The sequence below is a fragment of the Artemia sp. Qi Xiang Cuo genome, chromosome 19 (genome assembly GCF_049724085.1).
Source record: "Artemia sp. Qi Xiang Cuo chromosome 19, ASM4972408v1, whole genome shotgun sequence".
NCBI lineage: Eukaryota > Metazoa > Arthropoda > Branchiopoda > Anostraca > Artemiidae > Artemia > Artemia sp. Qi Xiang Cuo.
The window spans coordinates 56,421,917-56,443,702 of record NC_142812.1 but is presented as its reverse complement, the minus strand read 5'-3'; the positions used below and the strand labels follow the sequence as shown (position 1 = coordinate 56,443,702).

Sequence of the window (21,786 nt, the reverse complement as noted above, 5' to 3'; positions counted from 1 at the left end):
TCCCTCCAATTACTCTCGGCTATTAAAAAGGGCACTAGTCCTCTGAATTTCCAATCGAATGAGCCTGATTTGAAGTTTCTACGACAACACCTTCTATAAAAATCTGATATGCCCCAATGGCATAACTAAACATTTTTCCCTAAGGGTTGTGGGGGAGAACTTTTCTAAAGAACGAATGTCCCACCCGGGAATACATTACATGCGCAGGCATGGCTACCTCAAAATGCTTATTAGAGGGTTTCGAAGAAAAACTGAGCGTTGGGGAGGGCTAGTTGCCGTCCTGTCTCTTACAACCCATGTAAAGGGTGCTAGCCCTTTGAATTTACAATCAAATGAGCCTTTTTTGAAGTTTCTACGACAACACCTTCTACAAAAACCTTATATACCCGCAGGGCATAACTTAAAACCCTTGCCCTGAGGGATGTGGGGGAGTGTCCTCCTCAAAAACATATTTTCTATCTGGAAATCAACCAAGCTGAACAAAATGGCTATCTCAAAATTTTTATTGGATGTGTTTGGGGGACTGAAGGGCGTGGGGGGGGGCTAGTTGCCCTCCAATCACTTTTGACTATTCAAAAAGGTACTAGCCCTTTGAATTTCAACTCGAAGGAGCCCTCATTGAAGGTTCGACGACGACGCATTCTATAAAAACTGCCTTTACATATAAGACGTAGCTTACACTTCTTGCCCTGATGGTAGTGGAGGAGTTTCCACCTCAAAAACCTATATTCCATATGGAAATCAACTACGCTGAACTAAATGGATTTCCCAAAATATTGATTGGATGTGTTTGGGGGAATGATGGGCGTGGGGGGGGCTAGTTGCCCTCCGATCACTTTCGACTATTAAAAGAGTACTAGACCTTTGAATTTCCAGTCGAATGAGCTTTTATTGAAGTTTCTACGACAACACCTTCTACAAAAACCTTATATACCCCCAGGGCATAACTTAAAAACCTTGCCCTGACGGTTTTGGGGGAGTGTACTCGTCAAATACATATTTTCTACCTGGAAATCAGCTAAGCTGAACAAAATGGCTATTTCCAAATTTTGATTGGATGTGTTTGGGGGAATGAAGGGCGTGAGGGGGCTAGTTGCCCTCCAATCACTTTCGACTATTAAAAAGGGTACTAGACCTTTGAATTTCCAATCGAATGAGCCTGTTTTGAAGTTTCTACGACAACACCTTCTATAAAAACCTTATATGCCCCCAGGGCATAACTTAAAATCCTTGCCCTGATGGTTGTGGGGGAGTTTCCTCCTCAAATATATATATTCTATCTGCAAATCAAGTACGCTGAACAAAATGGCTTTACCAAAATATTGATTGGATGTGTTTGGGGGAGTGATGGGCGTGGGGGGGGGCTAGTTGCCCTCCAATCACTTTCAACTATTAAAAGGGTACTAGCCCTTTGAATTTCCAATTGAATGAGCCTGTTTTGAAGTTTCTACGACAACCCCTTCTATAAATACCTTATATGCCCCCAGGCCATAACTTAAAACCCTTGCCCTGAGGTTCGTGACGGAGTGTTCTCCTCAAAAACATATTTTCTATCTGGAAAACAACTACGCTGAACAAAATGGCTATCTCAAAATCTTGATTGGATGTGTTTGTGGGAATGACGGGCGTGAAGGGGGGGAGTAGTTGCCCTCCAATCACTTTCGACAATTAACAAGGGCACTAGCCCTTTGAATTTCCAATCGAATGAGCCTGTTTTGAAGTTTCTATGACAACGCCTTCTATAAAAACCTTATATGCCCCAAGGGCATAACCCTTGCCCTGAGGGTAGTGGGGGGGTGTTCTTCTCAAAAACATATTTGCTATCCTGAAATCAACTACGTTCCACAAACTGGCTATCTCAAAATTTTCTTTGGATATGTGGAGAAAACTGCGTTATGTGGGAGGCTTCAATTACTTTTAACTATTGACAGGGGCACAATCACTTCGAGTTTCTAATAAAATTAGCCTGTTATGAAGTTTCTATGACAACACCTTCAATAAAAACCTGGTATGCCCCCAGGGCATAACTTAAAACCCTTGCCCTGAGGGTTTTGGGGGACTGTCCTCCTCAAAAACCTATTTTCAATGTGGAAATGAACTACGCTGAATAAAATAGCTATCTCAAAATTTTGAGTGGATGTTTTTGGGGGTATGTTGTGAGTGGGGAGGGGGGCTAGTTGTCCTCTAATCACTTTCGACTATTAAAAAAGGCACTAGCTCTTCGAATTTCCATTCGAATGAGCCTGTTTTGAAGTATATAAGACAATAGTTTCTATAAAAACCTTATTTGATAACAGAGCAGACCATAAAACGTTGGTTTTGAGAGTGGGTTGGGAGTGTCGTACTCTGAAGATTGTTTTCTAGCTGGAATTAAATCAAGTAGAAAAAAACGGCCCTCTCAAAATTTTGATTGGGTGCATCTGAAAGAATGATGGGCGTGGCCCTCCACTCACTTTCGACTATTAAAAGGGCACTAGCCACTCCAATATTCCAAACGAATAAGTCATTTTCGAAGTTTCTACGACACCTCCTTCGATACGAAGTACCCGGGTATGGAGAAAAAAAAACACATTGTGCCCACATCGTTCATTACTTAGGCAGCGCTAGCGCGCTGCCTATGATTGCGAGTTCAGGGTGCTACAATAGGTTTAAAAGTTAATGTTAAGAAGACTAAGTCATTAAGGCTGTAATAAGTGAAGATGAAAAGCTGACGTTGGGTAACGAAAAAACTGATCAGGTGGGCAGCTTCACTTACCTTGGTAGTATTATTAGTAAAGATGGGGGGAGCAGTGAAGATGTTAAAAGTAGAATAGCCAAGGCTCAGGGCCTTTTTTTACAGTTAAAAAAAGCTTGGAAGAATAGGCAGATAATTCTGCAAACCAAGATTAGAATATTAAAAGCTATAGTGATGACAGTAGTCAAATATGGCTATGAATCATGGGCGCTCCGAAAAGCGTATGAAGATTTGCTAGATGTTTTTCCAGAGAAATTGCTTACGGATTATTCTGGGTACCCGGCTGACTGACCATATTTCAAACGGTAGGCTGTACTAAAAATGTTCTTCAATCCCGCTTTCTACGGCTATAATGAAAGAAAGGTTGAGATGGCTAGGGCAAGTTGTGCGGATGAAGGATGGCAGATTGCCGAAGATCGTCCTTTTCGGCCAACCGTCTAGGGCTAAACGGAAAGCAGGTCGTCCTCGTCTGGGGTGGGAGGACGTTACAAAGAAAGCTTTAAAGGAAATGGGAACTTCCTGGGAGGGTGTAAAAAGGGAGGCTTTGAATAGATTGGGATGAAGGAGGAGCGTGCGTAGCTGTGTTGGCCTCAGGCGGCTTGGTACTGCAGTGAGTTGTTACTAGTAGTAGTAAAATGTTAGTTTTGTTTAACATGTGCTTTTTTTCTTTCACCTGCTTTAATCGCTGAGCAGTTTAGTGGAGGTTTGCCGAAATACCTGCTTTGTCTTCTGGTTAATGTTTTTTCTCCTCTTACTAAAAATCAGCCTCGTTTTCATTTCTTATTTCTTTTTGGATTTTTGGTTTTCCGTATTTTTCGTTTTTGTCGAATGCCATGAGTGTTTGTTGTTAGAAGATTCTTTAATTTAGGATGGGAACCAGGAGAGTAAATTTCTTGAGGAAATTACTATTTTACATTCGACAAAAATGACGGCCTACTTCGACGGCCTCCTAGCTTACCCATCATCCGTTTTCGCGATCTTAAAAACAAGGAAATCTAAGGAAAATTTGGTTCGTTCATTTCCCGAGAAATTCCCCCCCCCCCTTATGCAGATTCCCCTTTGGTAAATTCCCCCCTGATATTTCTCCTTCATTAGAGAATCCGAAAACACGATAAGACACTGAATGGATGAACACGAACGTTGATTTTTTTAACCGTCATGCTTTCTACAATATAGTTAATCCCAAACTGAATAAAGATGCCTTTTTGCCCTCCATTTATGTAGATTACCAAATTAGTCTATTTTGATTACATATGCAAAGAATTGGAAAGATATGTAAGTCAGATTCATTTTAATACAGAAATCCCCCCCCCCGTGGAATCCTTCCGACAATTTCCCCCATAAAAATTTTCCCCACACGTAAAATAACGGTAGTATATTTAAGTTTGAAAAGCATTTGAAAAATTAAAGTTGAATACCAAATTAACAAAACAGTTGAATACCAAATTCAGAAAATTTAATGAAAAAAGAATTTTATCATTCTGGAACTGTGTTAGATGAAAGAATTCATAATTAACTAACTCACAAATTGAATATCCAGAAGATGTGAGAAATGTAATCGGAAGGGACTGCCAAGTATTTGTGTTTAGTGATCTGTAATTTAAGTCAGCGATTAAGGCATTAAGAAAGCCTCTGAAGGGGGGGGATTTTATACCTAAAACCGTCGCAAGAGTGTGCTCAACAACTTCTTAAAGTTTCTTGGCGATCGGATGAACTAACTCGTTAGCTGAATATCCAGGAAACAATAAGTGGGGTCATAGAAAGATTATGTCCTTATTGACTAAGCATATAAAAAACTGTAACTTGTATCTATTACTACTATTACTACTACTACTAACAACAACTCACCGCAGCACCAAGCCGCCTGAGGCCAACACAGCTACGCACGCTCCTCCTCCACCCCAATATATTCAAAGCCTCCCTTTTTACACCCGCCCACGAAGTTCCCATTTCCTTTAAATCTTTCTTTATGACGTCCTACTACCCCAGACGGGGACGACCTGCTTTCTGTATAGCCCTAGACGGTTGGCCGAAAAAAACAATCTTCGGCAATCTGTCATCCTTCATCCGCACAGCGCGCCCTAGCCACCTCAACCTTTCTTTCATTATTAATTAAAAAAACTTTTTCCACAAAGTAAGTTTTTCAAAAAAAATTAAAGAACTCCATTAAACAAAAAATAAGCAAAAATAAAATCTAATAATCAACCAAGCGTGAAACAACCACAAATTAGTAAAGTGCAAATTATGTTCTGGCCTTGGGATGGCAGAGGTTTTGAGCCCAAATTATGTTAATTTCTGCTAGTTTTTGGTTTTACTCGGTTATTTTCTGTAATTTCTGTTCATTTTGGGTTTCATTTATTTATCGATGCTGATTTGTGGCAGTTTCACGCTTGGTAGATTATTTTATTTTATTTTTGCTCATTTTTGTTTGATGGAGTTCTTTACTTTTATTTGAAAAACTTATTTTTTGGATTTTTTTTTAATTAATAACCAGAAAGGAGACAAACGTAACCTCACTAAGCAGTATCAAAATGGAACCTCTATGATCCCAGGGCATAAATTACAACCCTTACCGTAAGGGCTGTGAGGGTGGTTGTGATCCTCTAAGACCTAATTTCCAGAACTTTCAACTACGTTAAACAAAATGGATATCTCAAAATTTTGATTGGATGTGTCTGAGAAAATGGTGGGCGGGAGAGGGGCGTTAGTCTTTCTCCAATCACTTTCAACTATTAAAAAAGGCACAAGCCCTTTAAATTTCCAATCAATTGAGCCCTTTTGAAGTTTCTATGACAACGCTTTTAATAAAAACCTTATACGCCCCCAGGGCATAACTTACAACCCTTGCCCTGGGGGCTGGGGGGTGTCATCCTCAAAGACCTTATTCCCAGAACTTTCTGCTATGTTGAATAAACTGGCTATCTCAAAATTTTGATTGGATGTGTTTCGGAGAAAGGTGGGCGTGAGAGGGGGGTTATTTACCCTCCAATCACTTTCAACTATTAAACGGCACTAGCCCTCTCAATATCCAATTGAATGAACCCCTTTTGAAGTTTTTACGACAACACTATCATTAAAAACCTTATATGCCCCCAGGGCATAACTTACAACCCTTGCACTGAGGGCTCTGATGGGGTTATCATCCTAAAAGACCTAATTTTCCAGAACTTTCGACTACGTTGAACAAAATGGATATCTCGAAATTTTGATTGGATGCGTTTGGGGAAATGGTGGGCATGAGAGGGGAGGGGGGGGGTAGTTCCCCTTCAATCACTTTTGACTATTAAAAGGGCACTAGCCCTTTGAATTTTCAATTGAATGAGCCCTTTTTGATGTCTTTACAACATCGCTTTCTATAAAAACCTTACACGCTCCCAAGGCATAACTTACAACCCTTTCCCTGAGAGTTGTGGGGGGGGGGGGGGTTGTCATACTTAAAGACCTAATTTCCAAAACTTTCAACTACGTTGAAGAAAATGGCTATCTAAAAATTTGGATTTGGATGTGTTTGGAGAAATGGTGGGCGTGGAAGGGGTGTTAGTTGCCTTCCAATTACTTTCGACTATTAAAAAGTGCACTAGCCATTTCAATTTCTAATCGAATGAGCCCTTCTTGAAGTTTCTACGACAGCGTGTTCTATAAGAACTTTATATGTCCCCAGGGCATAACTTACAACCCTTGTCCCGAGGGCTGTGAGGGGGTTATCATCCTCAAAGACCGAATTTACAAAACTTTAAATTACGTTGAATTAAATGATTATCTCAAAATTTTTATTCGATGTGTTTGGAAGTATGTTGGGCGGGAACGTGGAGCTAGTAGACATTCAATCACTTTTAACTGTTAAAAATAGCAATTGCCCTTTTAACTCACAATTAAACGAGCCCTTTTTGTAATTTCTATAACAATGCATTCTATAAAATCCTTACATGCTTATATAAGCCCCCAGGGCATAACTTACAACCCCTGCCCTGAAGGCCGTGGGAGAGTGTCTTCGTCAAAAACATAATTTCTATGTGAAAATCAACTACACTGAACAATATGGCAATCTCAAAATTTTTATTGGAAGAGTTTTCGGAAATAATGGGTGTGGAAGGGGTGTTAGTTGCCTTCCAATCACTTGCGACTATTAAAAAGGGCACAAGCCACTCCAATTTCCAATTGAATGAGGACTTTTCAAGGTTTCTACAGCTTTCTCGATACGAGGTGCCCTGCTCTAAAGGAATAAAAAATAATAAAAGATTCATTGTGAAAACGTTGTTCTTATATGCCCCCAGGGCATAATTTAAAACCCTTGCCCCGAGGGTAGTAGGGGATTGTCCTCCTCAAAAACATATTTTCTATCTGGAAATCAACTCCGCTGAACACAACGACTATCTCAAAATTTTGAGTGGATATGTTTTGGGAAATAATGGGCGTGGTGGGGGGGCTAGTTGCCCTCAAATCACTTTCGATGATTAAAAAGGGTACCAGCCCTTAGAGTTCCCAGTCAAATGAGCCTTTTTTGAAGTTTCTACGACCATGCCTTCTATAAAAACCTTAATTGCCCCCAGGGCATAACTTAAAACCCTTGCCCCGAGGGTTGTAGGCAAGTGTCCTCCTCAAAACATATTTTCCATCTGGAAATCAACTACGCTGAACAAAATGGCTATATCAAAATTTTGATTGGATGTGTTTGGGGGAATGATGGGCGTGGGGGAGGGGCTAGTTCTCCTTAGAATCACTTTCGACTTTTGAGAAGGGAACTAGCCCTTTGAATTTCCAATCGAATGAGCCTGTTTTGAAGTTTCTACGACAACGCTTTTTGAACGCTTGAAGTTTCTACGACACCCTGAGCCAAAAACACCCTGAGCCTTGGCTATTCTACTTTTAATTGTAATTCATACGAAAGCAAGAACACTCTATACAACATCTTAGTAAAACTCAGTGATATTTCAAGCGTTGACGTATGCCTGTGCCAAATTTTACTTGTGTGATTTTCAAACTAACGTTGTTTCACTCAAACCCTAAGAATTAACAGAAAATCACACGTAAATGAGCCGTTAATTCACTTGATTGTCAACTAAACAACAGCAAAAACAACAATATTCTAATATGTAAAATTTTCTTTCCCCTTCCCCGGAATCCCCCCGATAATTCGTCCCTAGAAAATTTTGCCAAGGCGTAAAAAAGCGGTAGTCTTTTCAAATTTGAAAAGTGTTTGAAATTAGGTTGAATACGAAATTGACGAATCTGTTGAATATCAAATTCAGAAAATTCATTGAAAAAGAAACTTTATAATTCAGAACTTTGTTTATAATTAGCTAACTCGTCAATTGAATATCCAGATAATGCGACTGGAAGGGACTGTCAAGTATTTGTATTTAGGGGTCTGTAATTTAAGTCAGCGATAAAAGTATTAAGAGAGCCTAGGGAGGGAGGAGGGGAGGGGGGTGTTTATGCGTAAAACCTTTGCAAGAGTGTACTCGATAATTCCTCAATGTTTCTTGGTAATCAGCAGAACAGTGCAGATATTCATAAAGGACACACAAATATATATACATTCGATTTTATATACACAGATAGACGTATATACGTACATGATTTCATAGCCATCCGTCGTTGTGCCAATAAAAAATCCACCAGGTCTTAAATTTGAAGCGACGTTCTCGAGAAATTTATTTGCTTGTCCTAGCGATTCAAAGCTGTAGTGAAGCATAAATTGACAGCTAACAATATCAAACATCATCTCTTTGTCCTTTAATTTGTCCCGAATTGTGTCCTTGAAACAAAAAGAGAACCTTTATCGTTTCAGCAGAGCATGGCTAACATATAAGAGTGGAAACTGGCACTAATATCGATAAAACATCTACGCCATCTAGCGTTTGGCAAAACTTAGCTTTTTTAAGAGCAATAATAAGAATAATTAAGTTGTGCTTTCAGGCACTAGGTTTGAAGCGTTTTTGAGCGGGTCCGACAAAAATCGTTTTCAGGTTCTCCGTGTTTAACCCGGCAAAGCTTTAAAGCGTTTTAATCTTACGGGTTCCAAGCGTGTTGGGCACGGGTTCTTATGGATGTGGTTAGCCAGAAAATAAGGCTTAACATAATTACTGCAGTCGGTAAAATTAGTATTACAATAAATGTCTGATTTCAGTTTGTGACAGAAAAACGATTACAAAGCTTGAAAAAATGATAAGTGCCAAACGATGTTTTTTGTTTGCCGACTCTAACACCAGTTTCCTCTCTTAAAATTTACCCATACTCTGGTTTTTAGCGTAAAGAAAAAAAATAGGTACGAAGAATATCCAGGAATAAATTGAAAATTAGGGCAAAAATCATAATTATTTTTATTTTCAGTGGCCATAGAATCAAATGTCAAATTTTTATCTAATGTTGTTTTTTTTTCATCTGAACAAAATTCAAGCTTAATGAATCAAATTAACAATAATAATTATTAAAGTGTACAATTTAGAACAAGAATTTTTAACGTTCCAATTGAGATTTTCCAGCTACTCAGTCAACGAATATCCAGGTTGGACTTGTTCATATTAGGTGAGTTGAAGTTAAATTCGTAACTCGGCTAATTCAAGCAACACCATAACACTATCTTCGGAATTTTTTTTCATAACTAAATGGCACTTTAATCAAATGGCATTCGCAAGTATTTCAAAGTAACATATATGTAACCCATTCAGCTGTATGCAAGTGAGGGAAAAATTAACTCTCCTTATAGTGATATTTGTATCAAACAGTTCGTGGTATCGAACTGTAAGTAAGGACCGACCCGGCTCAATAGTAACAGAAACTCTTTAAAACCGGAATTTTGATACCAATAGATATATCAATAGAATTCACTTTTTATGCTGATTTCAAATATATAAATTTCATTAAGTTTAATCCTACCTATCAAAGGTTACGAAAAATTTCCTGATTTTCGAAAAAAGGGGAAACACCCCCTAAAAGTCAAGTGATCTTAATGAAAATCCCACCATCAGATTCAGCGTATCAGTAAACCCTACTGCATAGGTTTCAAGCTCATATCTGCAAAGATGTGGAATTTTTTTTTTGCCAGAAGAAAGATCACGGATGCGTGTTTATTTGGTTTTTTTTTCAGGGGTGATCGTATCGACCCAGTGGTCCTAAATTATTGGGAAAGAGCTCATTCGACCGAGAATTAAAAGTTCTAGTGCCATTTTTAAGTGACCAAAAAATTGGAGGGCAACTGGGCCCCTTCCCCCACCCCTTTTTTCCAAAATTGTCCCATACAAATTTTGAGATAACCATTTTGTTCATCATAGTTGAAAGACCAAATAACTATGCCTTTGGGTAAACATAACCCCACCCCCAACAGCCCCAGGGGAAAGGTCTTAAAGTTATAAAATTTGTCCATTGTTTACGCATAGTATTTGTTATTGGGATGTGTGCATACATTTTCGGGCGGGGGTAACTTTTCTACTGGGGGTTTTCCACGGGGAAATTTTCCACGGGGAGGGAAGTTTCCAGGGAATGAATTTATCAGGGGAAATTATACACTGCGGGAATTTGCCAGAATTCTTATACAAAATTCTTTTTATATGTCTTGCTTTCTCATTTCCGTTTCAATTTTACGCGTGGAGTGGTTAAAAGTAACTGTCCGGGGTAAATTTTCACCGGGATTGAATTGTCTAGGGGATATTTCCGTAGGGAGGAGGTTTCTCCGGGGAGGTGGGCCAGATTTCCTGAGATTATTTATCCTGAGATTTCCTGAGATTATTTTCCTGAGATTATTTTTAATCTCAGGGACTTATCTATTGAAATTTTGTGCTCATGCAAACGTTCACAAAGTTGTTGATGGGTCCTACCAATGTAAAATTTTCCACAAGAACACGGCATTCTGTAGACACCACTACCCAGTACAGGGTCATTTTAATTCTTTCCTGAGTTGAAAAAATGTTCGAAGTTTTGTTCGGTTTTGAAATAAAACAGAGAGATTCTGCTTCTTAAAAATTTTTCCAAGTTTATCGCCAAGTTTCGGGATGTATGGTAAAACGATGAAAGTTTTTTTCTCAATTGCCGATATAACTGAATCAAGGGGGACAAGCTCCCTATTTTGTTCTTTTATCTTTTTTAATCGCCTATCTATTGTATTTTCAATGAGTTTGATTGGGTAACCATAAAATAAAAAATAACAATGACAACTTTGATTCGGCATTGGCTTCGTATGTTTTCGTAAATCCGACCCATCTAGTTCTGTTTGACGAGGCAACCTTAATATCAACTGTAAATGGCGTACCACAAACTTTTGAAGAGGTAATTGAGATAAAAATAAATATATAAACCAAAATTTAGCAATAAATGGAGGTACTGAAGATATCTCAGTAGGACCAATTTACAGCAATTGCATCTTAAACTATCCATTCAGTGTCATTAACTGATATAAATTATAAGAACTAATAGACATTTCTGATGAAAAATAAAATTGTAGACAATATAAAAATATTTAAAGGCAAATAATTCCTGACCAATCATCTTTGTACATTCATTTTCATTGATTCCTGCCTGGTTTTTATTCAGTGTCTGTTCTGTCTTTGTAAAGTAAACTTCGAAAGGTTAGATTTTCTTTTTTTTCTTTTTTGTTTAGCACTGAGGACGACATGGCGGAGGTCCTTGTCAAAATATTTGCTTATATTTTGTCATCTTCATGCTTCATCACTGGCTGAAATTATCCTCTTTTTTTCGTCCTTTTTGATTTTATTTTTCATTTTGTTACTTTCTCTCCTTTCTGACTTTCATTTGTCATGTATAGCCAGTGTGGTCTAAAAATGTATCTGCGTCAAGCTTACGGGGAGCATTGAATCAATATTGGTTTAGATTTTTTAAATTGTGTTAAGAAACATGCAAATCTTATTTGTCAGTTTAATTTCTTAGAAACTTGTAAAAGACATCGAATTCTTCCACCTTCTTTACGTTTCAACCTACATTTAGGCACACAATCTGAAGGCCCATTTATTCAGAGAATGGGTTTCAAAACTTTAACACATATTTTAAAAGACCATAGATCCAGAAGATACGTCCTTAGTAATAAAATACTTAATTTAAAATCCTTATTATATCAGATTTAGGTCCCCTCAAGATTTTCACCAGATTTTACAAATCTCACATAGGTCTTTCAGACACATATTCCATTTAGCAAAAACTCGTTTATCGGAAAAATTCTCAAAACTTGAATTTCAACAGTTTCAACAAACACGGATTTTCCTTCCTAGATTTTGTCCTGGTCCTCCTTTGGAAAATCTATCCTCTAAGGTATTTACATCCAAGGAACTAAGTATTATTTTAAAAGGACTAAAATTTGCAATGGGACAAACACACATAAATACATCAGAAATTATTACGGGCGTGGAGTCTGATATTTTTAGCTCTCGTGGTGAAGTCGAAAATTCAGAGCTACTCAGAGGTGAAATTATAAGGATTATTCTTGATTATAGTCCATATTTATCAATTTCAACTCAATCAAAAGAATAAATTAAAATCCTTCGAAATTAAAAAAAAAGACAAAAACACAGTGATCACGAATGCGCACAAGTGCAACACATTTATAATTATGAATTATGCAGATTATGAATCAGAAGTAAGCGCTCTTTTAATAAATAAAAATATTTATAAAGAAATGAAATTTGATCCCAAGGACAAATACACACAGAAGTTGAGAAAGGAACTAGGAATTTTAAAAGATACTAGACTAATTACCCCTCAAATGTACAGAAAATTTTACCCCAAAGGTTGTTCAGCCCCAAAGTTTTATGGTCTGCCTAAAATCCATAAGAAAGATATTCCGTTACGTCCAATTGTAGCATGTTATAGTTCTCCAGCTACGGGTATAGGAAGCTTCTTAGCCACCATTTTTAAGCCTCTTTTTTCAACTGTGTCATAGACCATGTTATGGCCAGCACGATGAATCGCCTTCAATTCGGTCTTCAGTTCGGAGACCGGGTACTCTCTGATGCTGACTTCGCCGACGACATAGCGCTATTTGCGAGCACCGTCGATAAGATGACCATAGCTCTCCAGGTGCTTTCAGAAGAAGCCTCAAAAGTTGGACTGAAGGTCAACTGGCAGAAAACCAAAGTTATGCTCCTTGAGCCCCCCAACGTCCCGTTCTACTGTAAAGGAAGTCAACATCAAAAGCAACCTAGTAGATGTGGTTGAAGACTTCACTTACCTGGGATCTTTTTTGTCGAATGATGGCTTGATCACAAAAAAGCTTATATCTTGAATAGCCAAGGCTTCAGCACTTGTTGGGAGGCTTAGCAGCATCTGGCGAAGGCCAAACATAAGCCGATTTACCAAAATGCGCATCTACAATGCGTCAGTCAGCACCGTCCTGCTGTATGGAGCAGAGACGTGGCCAGCTGCCAAATCTATCCTCAGCGCCGTCGATGTCGCTCAGACGAAACATCTCCGAAAAATCGAAAGACTTCACTGGACTGACCTCGTTAGCAACCAGACTCTCCTATCACGTACGGCTCAAACTCCTTTCTCAACGCAGCTTGCCCAGCGTACTGTTCGGTGGTACGGCCACCTCCTTCGCATGCCACGCGACGCCCCAGCACGGGTCGTATTTGACTTCGACCCCATCCTACACGGATGGAAACGACCCAGAGGACGCCCACACACTAGGTGGAAAGACAAAGCCGATGAATTCCTCCACCAAGCCCACATCCCGGTGGAGGAAGCTGCAATCCTGACAAGCAAAAGGTCAGGAGGCGCCTAGTCTCATCGTTCTCTACGCCGAACCCTCGGCAGGAGCCTTAAGTCAAGTAAGTCAAGTAAAACTATTGCAAGGCAAAAGATCCTTGCCCAATCATCTTGGTAAATTCATTTTCATTAATTCCTGCCTGGTTTTTATTCAGTGTCTGTTCTGTCTTTGTAAAGTAAACTTCGAAAGGTTAGATTTTTTTTTTCTTTGTCTTCTTTTTGGTTTAGCACTGAGAACGACTTGGCGGAGGCTGACGAAGTTCGTCACTGGCTGACAAAATCCTCGTTTTTTCACCCTTTTTGATTTTATTTTTCATTTTGTTAGTTTCTCTCCTCTCTGAGTTTTATTTGTCATGTATAGCCAGTGTGGTCTAAGAATGTATTTGCTTTACGCTAAAATTTTCTATTGTTTTAAAAAATTGAGTTGTGAGAAAGATTCAAACTTTAGCGTAAAGAGCGAGGCATTGAGGAGTGGGCAGCCCGCCTCATGTACGGAATAATTTCTGTTCGTTTTAAGTTTTAATGTTACTCCTTACTTTTAGGTGAAAAAACTTATTTTTTTCTATTTAATAAAGATTAAGATTTGTAAGTTTAGATACATTCTCATGAGATGCAAGAAATATGAAAGAAATGTGCCTAGAAGCCTAATTATTAAGCATTTAATTAAATCTACAATGAAAGCAATCCTATGTCAGGCAAAGTCCCCTAAGTGGACATATACAAAGGCTATGTCCTTATTGACCAAGTGTATAAAAACAGTAACCTGCATAATATTTTACGAATTTTTCGTCTTTATTGTATTTCATATGATAGCAAGAACGCACTGAGTCGCTTCCTGGCATTTGACCTGTTAACACCTATGCTGGGTTAAATTTTTGAAACCCGTTTTTGTAAGTTATTATAATCCAAGTTTCAGTCATTGACCAGTTTCGAGCTATATTAACTGGATTTATTGTTTTGCTATTATGTCAAGGCCCATAAAATACACATGCCCTGAGTGCAGACTTCGTGCCGCCAGTGGAACAGTGCAGTGCAGTCGGTGTCAACAGTGGTTTCATCCAAAATGTGCAGGCATTTCTATTGAGGAGAGAAGACAATGTGGTGAGTGGTTTTGTTTAAACTGCCAGTCCCCCTGTCCTTTAAATTAGTACCCCGCATCACCTTTTATGCCACTTTCTCTGCCTCGTGTCTCTAAACCACGTTCTATGCCCAAGTCTGCCACTAAAAAATCAACCCCAAAATCAATTTCAAAAAATCAAACTTCCCAAGTCCCCCCCTTGTGTTGACTGTATTAAACACATCAAACAGCTGACTGATCTCCGAGCTAAATACAATTCCCAGTTAGAGAAGAATTCGGAGCATGAAGTAGCCATTGAAGATTTGAAAAAACAAATTGAAATTTTTCTCAATGACCAAAAAATTGGTAACGATATACTCCAGTAACGTGATCTTGAAATTCAAAAATTAAGTGAAATTATCAACTCCCATAATTCACAACGTCTCCTTATGGAAGATGAATTCGACAGTCTATAGAACAATCAGGTGACTCTTAAATTGAAAATCACCAAATTTCAAAACGATTTAAAAAACAACGAAGCAACTATTATTACCCTAGGGAATCAATTATCTGAGTTCAGCAAATCCAGCATTAATTGCAGAGTATCCCATGAGAGCTTACAAATACCTACGTGCAGTATGACTACTGATGACGCCGTTGAGTTTGTTAATAATCCAGTGCCTTCCGGTTTTTCACATAAATTACCTGGTGATAATGAACTAAACAAAAAGGTTGCGAAGAAGTCATTACCAGACGATGAAATTTTTGTTATCTTTGAAATAATTACGAAGGTAAGGGATAAAAGTGAAATAAATTTAAAAATAAGCATAAAGAAAATGTAATCTGCGAGCCGTTTGATAGTGGTTTCTGCAAGTTCCGCAGACAATGCAAGTTTCTACATATTTGTAGCCAGTTTATTTTAGGAGTTTTTTTGTCTTATAAGTGTATTTTTGACCATGCTGATCTTTGTTCTGTTTTATCTTGTGTTGATAAGTCGTGTAATTTTGCTCATGCATCTCCAGGATTGGACTGCAGGTTTAAAACCCAACGTTTTTTAGAGTAACGCCGAAAGTATTCACGACCCCCCCCCTCCTCTTGTTCGAGTTCCATTCGACTTTCAGTCTTATCCCCCTGCATACCCGATACAGCGCAGTATACCTGAGGAATCCATCCCTCAAAATAATCCTCCGCCCAAGGTACTTGCGCCTGTCCATTCAGTCCAACCCCCACAATCACTTTACTCAATTCAGACCATCCCCAAACCCCCCCCTCACTCATTTTCCTCCCAAAAATCCACTTCCTTTCGACTCCGTTCTTCTACGTGCGTCCAAGAAGTTACCGACCGGTTCTGGACTCCACCCGTTATTTGCCGAAACAAACCCAACCCCTCTCCTCTCAGACACCCCCCACCGTACTTCCCTCCCTCAACATCATCTTGCCCCCTCCAACCCCCATATAAAGAACACTCCCAATTTGACTTATTCCCAGATCACCAGGAAACCTTTCTCCCTTCCCTTGCACTTTACCCCCCTGGCTACCCTACCAGTATGACTCTGGTTTAAGAGTAAGCAGGCAGAATGATCCACAGGTAGTACATCCATGCAGAGTTTCTAAAACTTTAAATAGTAAGACGAATTCCACTGTAGTTCCATCCCAACTTAATAATATTCCCATAATTTGTTTGTTGTCCTCCTTTTCTCTCAAGCCCGGTCCAGTCCCGCCTTCTAATAATGCATCAAAACTACACCCATACCCACAGCACTCTTCTCCTAAACTTCAACCCCAAATAACTCCCAGCCCTCATCCCGAAAAAGATGCCTCTCCCCTCCCAGATCCACGTTCCTCCCACCCCCCACTGCCTTCCACAATTAACAAACAAAAATTGCCCTCTTTAGTAACCGTTTTACCTTCCCAAAGTTGCTTGTTACGAACGCCGAAAGCCTGGATTTCGACAAATTGATCGAGCTAGAGGCCCTTTGTCAAGTACACAAAATTGATGAAATCGCCGTAACTGAGGTCCAAGCACAGAACCCTGATTTATTGAACATGAACAACTACTCCCAATTCATAAAACTTTGTCCCCATGATCACCCCCGATGTACAAAGGGAGGTTGAATACTATCATTTGTAAATAATTATCTCTTTCCTAAATCAATTCATACTCCCAACCTTTCAGATTACGATGAAATCATTTGAGTAAGTGTAAGACCCAAAGTTTTACCACGCCCCTTTAATTTGATTGTGTTTTGCTGCTTTTATTATTCCCCAAATCGAAACGCTGCACAAAGACAGTGATTCTACCAACAACTGCATAGTAGTACTGACTTGATCCTCTGCAAATTCCCGAACACCGGTATTTTCTTTGAAGGTGATACTAATGATCTAAAGTTAAATTCCCTTTGTAGCTCTCTCAACTTAAAACAAATAGTAAAAATACCAACAACAAAAGGAAATTCAGCCCTTGATTTGATTTGCACCAATTTGCAGGCTTTCTATGCCCCTCCTGTCCCCTTGCCCCCGTAAGGAGGAAGTTACCATTTTTGTTTATTAACGAAGTCTCTTAATAGCTTTAATCATACTTTTTCTGTTACTGAGTTCTCTTATCGCCCAATTTTCAATGATGGCCTTTGCACATTTGGATCTTGGATTACCAATGAAAACTGGCAGGCTCTCAAAGTAAAAAATGACATTAGTTTTAAAGTCTTCGAATTCTAAAATCTGTTTAAAACAAAATACATAAATTCCTTCCCTGTGAAAAAAGTAAAAACATGTTCTAAAGACAAACCATACATTACTAGCCAATTGAAAAAACTAATTAGAATTAAATTGAATCTACTAAAGAGTGGTAAAACATCTAAAGCCAACTCACTGCATAAACATGTAAAAACATAAATACGTAAATTAGAGTCATCGTGTTATATACGTAGAGTGCTGTATTTTGTTCCCACTAAGCCAAAACAATTGTCTAATAGAATAGAGACATTTAGTGGGGAAACATCTAATAATATAGGCATTCATGTCAGGCGAAATTGCCCAGTTGCTAAACATGACCTGAACAGGTTTCTTTCCTCCACAGTTCAGAACCTCTCTCCCCTCTCTTTTGACACTCCTTATGATTTGTGCTCTCTTAATTTTCCCGTTATTTCGCCCTCGGATGTTGAGGCAAAAATTAAGAACATTAAAAAGTGTAGTACATGTCCACTAGACATTCTGATTGTACTAATTAAAGCCTTTGCCGACAACCTCTCAGAGCCTTTGTCCTTACTTTTTAATAAAAACCAGGAAATTACATCTACCGGTAAGTTTCCAAATTGTTGGAAATTAGGTTTTATTGCTCTCTTAAAAATTAAAGGTAATATCCAAGATTTTGATGGTGTCCATCCCATTACTGATACGTTAGTTTTTTTCAAAATTATATGAAAGCGGTTTAGCTGAGTGGTTGAAAGTAGAAATAATCCCAAATGTTGACCAAAGACAATTCGGAAACCTACGCTCTATATCTACTACCCACTATCTTGTTCACCTTATGGACACAATATGCAAAACACTCGAAAACCCCAATACCTGGCTCAATGTTATCGCTGTTGACTTGCAAAAAGCTTTTGATTTAATCAACCACAATATACTATTAGAAAAGCTATCTAATGACTTTCAAGTTGACCCTAATTTAATTAGAATAATTGCATCTTTCCCCTCTCACACAGCGCAAGTCGTGAACTAGCTGAATGCGTATTCTGATCCCCTTCCTATTTATAATGATATGCCCCAAAGAACCCTCTTAGGTCCAATTTCATTTCTTACAAGGAAAAGTAACCTTGGTCTTTATTTCCCGGATAAATGGATATTCTTTGATGATCTAAATGTGTTAGAGACATATTCCAAAAATTCCAAAAGCAACCCAATATACATGTTGGAATCGATATCAGCCAAAGCTCTCACTGATGATATGACAGTCAACCCTTTAAAGTCAACTGTTCTTACTATTAATTTCCTTAGAACTCCTCCTTCTTTCTCCTGTCCAATCCCCCTGAAATGTCTATTATTCTTATTGAATTATTGGGTGTTATTAATTCAAGCGATTTACAATTGGATTGTTATATTAAGGATATCTTAAAACATACAAATACTGTATAATCCCTTCTTAGGCCCCTTGACCAAATTAAATGGTCTAAATTGCATTGTTTAAGGATTTTCCTGTCATTTGTACGCCCAACCCTTGAGTACGCCTGTCCTGTTTGGCATCCTGGCATTTCTATTGAATTGTCAGACAGAATAGAGGCAGTACAGAAAAGGTGTCTAAGAATTATCTTTAATGAGGGTAAAGTGCCTTATATTTCCCTTCTTAGGAGAGCTAATCTAGTCACCCTTAAGGAAAGGAGAACAAAAATTTCCTTGCGTTTTGCTAACAATGCCCTTCATAACCCTCGAACAACTCCCCTTTTCCCTGGTCAATATTCACCCCTTCGACCCCGCCTCCCGCGGTCTGTGTCAACAAAAATCCCCCTTCTCGCCCCAATAAGAGTTTGCACGGAAAGATATAGAAGAACTTTTATCCCGTACATAGTTGACATTTTAAACCACTGACTCTCTGCTGCCCTCCCCCCCCTCACTCGCTCCTTACCTCATAGTTATTAATTTAATGCCCATTTTGCAAATTTGGGGGTTTTATATTTATGTTTGTTAGTCACCAACTAACTTATGTTTTTTTTTTTTTTTTTTGCTTGCTGACATTTGACGTTGTTATATTTTTGCTGACGACATTGGCCTTCTAATTTTATGAGTTTACTTTGTACTTTGTTTTTAACGTTTTTACGTATTTGACATTGATCCTTTTATAATTGGCTGTTGTTGTTTGTTTTTGTTATTCTTTTTTCCCTATATTTGACACTAAAGTGTGAATTCGGCACTTTTGGGCTTGTGATAGCCACTTTTTCGCAATAAATCTTATCTTATCTTATCTTACTGAACAATGTTTTTGTACTAGTCCGTGATATTTTAAGTGTTGACGTGCACTGTGCCAAATTTTTGCCAGTGTGATTTTCGAACTAACGCGGGTTCATTCTAACCCCGAGAATTAACAGAATATCACCCGTATACGAACAGTTGATTTGCCGGAACGTCAACTAAACAACAACAAACAGCAACCAAACATGCATTTCAGAACTTATCAATAATGATAATCGAATGTTTGTAGCTACCTTTATCCTAAAATGGAAGATAACAACACATTCAGCCCCTAAAATGTTTGAAATCATTACCTATAATGAAATCATATACCTATAGTAAAGGCCATACGGCTCCAAGGTTTGTTATTTATTTATTTTTTTTCCCAGAGGCAGTTACTATGGAAGGGGTCGTCGTATAAAATTCGAATAGGGATAATTTAAATGGGAATCGAGGGTTTTAGCGCCCATTCTAAGGGTCGAAAGTGACTGAAAGGCACCTAGCATCCCTTTCACGCCCATCATTTTTCCAAAAGCACCCAATAAAGATTCTGATAGCCATTTTGTTCTACGTAGTTGACTTCCATATATAAATTATGTTTTTGAGGAGAAAGAAAGAGTCAGTGAAAGAGTGAAAGAGAAAGAAAGCCCTCAGGGCAAGGGTTGTAAGTTATGCCCTGGGGGAATATTAGGTTTTTATAGTAAGCATTTTCGTAGAAACTTCAGAAACTTCAGAGAAACTTCATTCGATTGGAAAGTGGAAGGGCTTGTGCCCTTTTTAATAGCCGAAAGTGATTGGAAGGCAACTAACACCTCTTCCACGCCCACCATTTCCCAAAACACATCCAATCAGTATTTTGAGATAGCCATTTTGTTCAACGTAGTTAAAATTTCTGGAATTAACTCTTTGAGGATGATAACCCCCTCAGAGCCAGGGTTGTAAGTTAGGCCCTGGGGGCATATAAGGTTTTTAAAGACAGCGTTGTTGTAGAAACTTCAAAAAGGGCTCATTTGATTGGAAATTCAAAGGGCTTGTGCCCGTTTTAATAGCCAAAAGTGATTGGAAGGCAACCAACACCTCTTCCACGCCCATCATTTCCCCAAACACATCCAATCTAAATTTGAAGATAGCCATTTTATTCAACGTAGTTGAAAAATCTGGAAAATATATCTTTGAGGATGTCAACCCCCCACGGTCCCCAGGGCAGGGGTTGTAAGTTATGCCCTGGGGGCGTATAAATATTTTTATAGAAAGCGTTGTTATATAAACTTCAAAAAGGGCTCATTCGATTGGAAATTCAAAGGGCTAGGGCCCTTTTTAATAGTCGAAAGTGATTGGAGGGCAACAAACCCCCTCTCATGACCCACTATTTCCCCAAACATGTCCAATCAAAATTTTGAGATAACCATTTTGTTCAATGTATTAAACAGATCTGGAAAATAGGTCTTTCAGGATGACAACCCCCCCCCCCCCGTAGCTCTTAGCGCAAGGGTTTTAAGTTATGCCCTGGGGGCATATAAGGTTTTACAGAAAGCACTGTCGTAGAAACTTCAAAAAGGGCTCATTCGATTAGAAATTCAAAGGGCTATTGCGCTTCTTAACAGTCGAAAGGGATTTGACGGCAACTAACCCCCCTCTCACGCCCACCATTTCCCCAACCACATCCAATAAGTATTTTGAGATAGTAATTTTGTTCAAAGTGGTTGAAATTTCTGGAAATTAGGTCTTTGAGGATGATAACGGCCTCAGAGCAAGGGCTGTAAGTTATACCATGGGGATATACAAAGTTTTTATAAAAAGCGTTGTCACAGAAACTTCAAAAAGGGCTCATTTGATTGGAAATTGACAGGGCTAGTGCCCTTTTTAATAGTTGAAAGTGATTGGAGTGCAACTAATGCCCCCTCTGAGGACCACCATTTCCCCAAACACATCCAATAAAAATTTGAAGATAACCATTTTATTCAACGTAGTTGAAGAATCTGGAAAATATGTCTATGAGGATGAGAACCCCCCACAGCCCTCAGGGTGGGGTTGTAAGTTATGCCCTGGGGGCATATAAGGTTTTTATGGAAAGCGTTGTCGTAGAAACTTCAAAAACAGATAATTCTATTGGAAATTCAAAGGACTAGTGCCCTTTTTAATAGTCGAAAGTAATTGGAGGGCAACTAACATCACTTCCACGACCACCATTTCCCCAATCACATGCAATCAAAATTTTCAGATATCCATTTTATTCAACGTAGTTGAAAAATCTGAAAATATGTCTTTGAGGAAGACAACTCCCCACGGCCCTCAGGGCAGAGGTTGTAAGTTATGCCCTGGGGTACATAAGGTTAAT

General features: G+C 38.7%; 1 protein-coding gene across 1 annotated transcript in view; it reads right to left on the bottom strand.

Moving 5' to 3' along the window:
* Positions 1-21,786, bottom strand: part of Rnmt (RNA guanine-7 methyltransferase) — a 134,814-nt gene that overhangs the window by 80,493 nt on the left and 32,535 nt on the right. Inside the window, exon 4 of the mRNA XM_089105517.1 lies at positions 8,311-8,492. Within this exon, the coding sequence (XP_088961643.1) occupies positions 8,311-8,492 (182 nt within the window). The remainder of the gene's footprint in view (positions 1-8,310; positions 8,493-21,786) is intronic.